Genomic DNA, 5,067 nt, shown 5'->3' on the forward strand with positions numbered 1-5,067 from the left:
GCTCCTCGGGTACCAAGCCGTGACTTTCAAGGTGAAAACCTAAGGTCTGGCCTTCATTGGTTGTGCCTGGCAATTGCCTTGCTGAAGGAATTGTTTTGAGAGCTCGGACTTCTTCAGGGTAAAAACCTAAGATGTTGGATCGGGCAATGATGCTGTTTGCGCACTATTTCCTTCTTGGAGGCGTTGCTTTTGAAGACCTTTTATGTTTTCCGAGTGTTGCATTTGGTGGTGGTTTGTGTGTGGCTACTGAGAGAAGTCGATCACTGTGGCGGGACCTTTGTTTTTTCATTTCTATTTTTTTTTCTTTGCCTGTGTGCATCCTAGATGTCAGTACGACATTTTGCAGGTACAGAGGCTGGGTGTAATTGGTATCTGCGCAATATTAATATATTCCCTTTTTCAAAAAAAAATCATCTTCTTGTCAGGCTGGCAAAAGAACCGCCGAACAGATTACAAAGATAAAAATTAGTGCCTAGTTTCCAAATCATGAAAACTTTTGCATAATGCTGTTTGCACGACGTAATACTGCATCTGAGTTGTCACCATAATTTTCAAGACCAAGCACCTCCACAAGCCATGTGCTCACGGTTACCTCAAATCTCCAGGTCAACAGATATAAAACTCAAAGCACCTACCATTGGGTGCAAGTGCTTTCCTCCAGCACAACTCCAGATGCCAATGCATCAGGAATGCTATAGAAGCAGGAATAGATTGAACATGAGCTGTGAATCCGAAACCCTTTTTATTTATTTATATGCACCAGAGGAATCAGGTCTGTACAGGTATACACCAAGTTTGCTGGTTGCGCACAAGGACACGAACACAATTGCATGCTGCCACAATGTGTGCAGCCAGGCCAGTTAAGGATCATATATACAGTGTGGGTGGGGTGGATTATTTGTCAACCAGTATCTGGGGGCTCTGGGCTCTTAGAACAGGTCCCACTGCCAGTAGATCTTGTCCACGATGCCTCCGCCGCTCCGCACGGCGACATGGAGGGTCTCCGATGCCGGAGGGACGCCCCACAGCAATGGAACCGCCACGGACATGGTCAGCTTCTCCTGAAGGCCGTCACTGCTTGCCTTCTCTGCAGTGACAATCTGAGCAAAAATGGCACCCTTTTAAGTTTGAGCAGACGTTCAATTGGAGATAAAACTTTGATTTTGCAGTTTGAGGAATTCAATGACTGCACTTTGTTAAGATTATAGAGGCACATATAGTTCCAGGGGTGACATAAGTACCTCGCCACCATGCTCCAAGACGGTATCTTCCACCACATCGCTTAGCATTTCAATGGACCGACAGAAGCCAAAGATGCATAATCTTCTACCCATGTCTAGGCCCTGATAGATATACCGCATAGTATTACTATATGAAAACATAAACATCAAACACACATAAGTGGTAAGAAACATTTACATTTGTAGCTGCTATGTTAAACAGTGCTCCAAGGCAAAGACTTTGATTTGGATCCATGTAAGAGCTCTCCTGAAACCGGCGGAGTTTGCCTTTTCCTTTTTGTTGCCTCTTCTGGCCAAATTTAACACACATGAGGATGACATACAAAATATTGATGACGCCAGGATAAAGCAACTTCAGCAAGTATACATGAATAAACTTGAATCCACAACAAAACAAAAAAGAAATGGCTGAGTCGATATTCCCAGGATACAAAAAATAATTGTAAGCTTTCAGGCAATTAGCTTTCAGTGAGTACAATGGTAGAAATGAATATGGCGCTCAAATGTACTCCTATACGGTGCTGCTTTTCAAGGTTTTATAGTCTTGATTCCCATTAAATATGTTTTATTATTACATGATAATGTAAGTAAAATGTGAAAAGAGCTGAATCTTTTTAACATACACAATAAAATTGTTATTGCCCCGAATGCAGTAACCAAAGGTGTAAGCATGACTGTTTAATATACATTTCTCGGTGTAATATAATTTCCAGCTACGTACGTATATTTCCTGGTGTTATGTACATTCCAGCTACCGATTCATGTCTGATTAAACTAAAGAAAACCTGGCTTTGTGGTACAGTGAACAAATAGAAATAGCACAAAGTTATTTCCATGGAAACCGGAAGGACGGCATATATCATCACCATGTTTCATGCGCACTGAATAACAGAGTTCACAATATGCATAACATCTCGGTCCCGAAATGAAGTTCCATCTCAGTTTTACTAACAAGGATCAACATGTTGCTATTTAGTATGACGCGCGAGGGAGCTTAGTAGTTCACGCTCAACTGAGATTCAGTACCTCGGAAGCGGTGACTCGGCGAGGCACCATGTTACCGCCTATCTGAACCAGCCCATCGGAAGTGAAGAGCGTGATTTTATCCTCTTGCACCCACTCGATATCTGCCAGGAGAAAGACACGCAGATCGAACCCATCAGGGCGCACGGCATGGTACGCACAGATCAGAAACAAGATCGACATTCTGCCCAACGATGAGCGCAACAGCCTGCCCCATTACCAACTACCATCTCTTCCCACGAAGCACGCAACAGCGACCGCAGATGAATATCACTTATCTCTCAACGTTTAATAAAAAAGCATCGCTGGTCGAAGCGCTCGGGCAAACAACAGGGGCAGCGATCGGGGGCGCGAGTTTACCGAACCCAGTGGTGAGATCCAGGGGCTGCTCCCACGGGTACGGCCCGTAGAGGTCCTCGGGCTCGCCCTTCCTGGCCCGGGCCCGCAGCCGCGAGCCGGGGCGGCAGCGGCGCGGGGACCGGGGCCTCCCGCCGCCGCCGCCGCGGAGCGGGGAGGAGAGGGGCCTCCTGGACGCCAGCGAGCGCGGGAGGGAGGAGGAGAGGGCGGCGGAGTCGGCCATCGCTCGAAATGCGGCAGGGAGGAGAGGGATCGCGGAAGGAGGGAGGAAGCGAGGATCGGCGGATTTTTATCGGGGGCGGCGGGGGCGAGGTGTGGTGGGCGTGGATTCTCCCGGCGGTGGACTTGGCTCGGCCGCGGTGCCTTTCTTGCGGGCCTTTTCCGTGGCCACAGGAGGAGGGCGGTGGATCGTGGCCGTTGGCTGTGTTGGTTTTGTGGGGATGGAGGGTCTGGATTGGCCCGGAGCCGGTGGGCGTGGTTTATCCGCTGCCGATGGTACCGACAAAATAAGGTTCGGCTGTCGAGACCAAGATGGGCCGGGTATCTCGAGGGGTGGATATTCAGTGCTGCTCGGAAATGGATAAGGGGCTGCTTGCAGAACGAGAGAATGGATTCTGTGCTCGTTTGTACTGCACCCTTTATTAATTTAAAAAAGATCAAAATAAACACTTTCAAAGTTTCATTAAAATACTAACCGTTGGCTTATAAGTGGTGGACGAATTAAAAAAGGATCAAAACCCGAAAGACCAACTTAAATATGACTTTGAATTCGAAGTGCAATCATCCACCCGAACGTTGCCCATGCCAGAATTGAAAAGAAAAACCTAACCTGAACTAACTGGAGTCGAGACACCAAGAATCCCCTTCACGCCAACAGTCGTCGAAGCGGCGGATAGAGGGGAGACGAATCCACAAGCTAACCAGTGGAGCTTGAAGCAAAGGATAACTTCGCCCTAGCCACCTATGCGTGAGCCGACTCAACCAGAAGTAATAACTGAGACAAGTCTCATAGCATATTTCTAACTAAATGTGGGTACCTATAGGCTATAGCGGTGTACCATGCTTCTGAAAAAAAATCTAGTTCCCTTTTTCACAAGAATAGTATTTTCTCACCGATAATATACTTTCTCCACATGGCATAATAACGCGAGTTGTTGCAGGAACAGAAACAAGTACAAGTGAACGAGGGGTAGGAACCCGTTCAAATTTTGAAAATTCAATGAATAATATGTTCACTGTTAAAAGAAAAATAAATCAAGTCCTATCTACCTATATGATAAGTGCCTCTTGTCACATAATTTGCCTCCATTCAGAAGGAAATCTGGCTCTACCTTTTGCACCAATTGTTGCAAAAGACTAAATTAATGCAATTTTTCCGAAACATAATCGCAATAATATATATGTGTATATATACTTTAGATTTTTACATTGCATCGCATAACGACCCCTCTAGTTGAAGAGACACCACAAAAACATTCTATTTTATATCTAGGTAATAAAATCGGAAGATCACCTCTTAGTGATGTGGTGGCGGGGATGACTACATGAGCTCTAAATCATGATACTCATGTTTACACATGAAACACCCCGACACAAAGTAATTTTCTTACAAAGATCCAAGGCTTATATGAAGGAAATATGCCCTAGAGACAATAATAAAGTTGTTATTTATATTTCCTTATATCATGATAAACGTTTATTATTCATACTACAATTGTATTAACCGGAAACTTAGTACATGTGTGAATACATAGACAAACAGAGTGTCACTAGTATGCCTCTACTTGACTAGCTCGTTGATCAAAGATGGTTAAGTTTCCTAGCCATTGACATGAGTTGTCATTTGATTAACGAGATCACATCATTAGAGAATGATGTGATTGACTTGATCCATCCGTTAGCTTAGCACTATGATCGTTTAGTTTATTCCTATTGCTTTCTTCATGACTTATAAATGTTCCTATGACTATGAGATTATGCAACTCCCGAATACCGGAGGAACACTTAGTGTGCTATCAAACATCACAACGTAACTAGGTGATTATAAAGATGCTCTACAGGTGTCTCCGATGGTGTTTGTGGGTTGGCATAGATCGAGATTAGGATTTGTCACTCCGTGTTTCGGAGAGGTATCTCTGGGCCCTCTCGGTAATGCACATCACTATAAGCCTTGCAAGCAATGTGACTAATGAGTTAGTTGCGGGATGATGCATTACGGAACGAGTAAAGAGACTTGCCGGTAACGAGATTGAACTAGGTATTGAGATACCGACGATCGAATCTCGGGCAAGTAACATACCGATGACAAAGGAACAACGTATGTTGTTATGCGGTTTGACCGATAAAGATCTTCGTAGAATATGTAGGAACCAATATGAGCATCCAGGTTCCGCTATTGGTTATTGACCGGAAGTGAGTCTCGGTCATGTCTACATAGTTCTCGAAC

General features: G+C 44.8%; 1 protein-coding gene across 2 annotated transcripts; it reads right to left on the minus strand.

Annotated features, from left to right (window-relative positions):
* Positions 1 to 725: 725 nt before the first annotated feature.
* Positions 726 to 2,969, minus strand: LOC109754525 (uncharacterized). Of its 2 annotated transcripts, none has more exons than XM_020313432.4 (5): positions 2,625 to 2,969; positions 2,268 to 2,368; positions 1,420 to 1,530; positions 1,242 to 1,343; positions 726 to 1,100 (listed from the first exon to the last, which is right to left on the minus strand). In XM_020313432.4, the coding sequence occupies exons 1-5, from the start codon at positions 2,842 to 2,844 to the stop codon at positions 930 to 932; spliced, it is 705 nt and encodes a 234-aa protein (XP_020169021.1). In that variant the 5' UTR covers positions 2,845 to 2,969; the 3' UTR covers positions 726 to 929. The 2 variants fall into 2 exon arrangements, with proteins under 2 accessions (XP_020169021.1, XP_073352990.1); XM_073496889.1 differs by having other exon boundaries at positions 1,193 to 1,343; positions 2,625 to 2,968.
* Positions 2,970 to 5,067: the final 2,098 nt, after the last annotated feature.

This window comes from Aegilops tauschii, chromosome 4 (genome assembly GCF_002575655.3).
Source record: "Aegilops tauschii subsp. strangulata cultivar AL8/78 chromosome 4, Aet v6.0, whole genome shotgun sequence".
NCBI lineage: Eukaryota > Viridiplantae > Streptophyta > Magnoliopsida > Poales > Poaceae > Aegilops > Aegilops tauschii.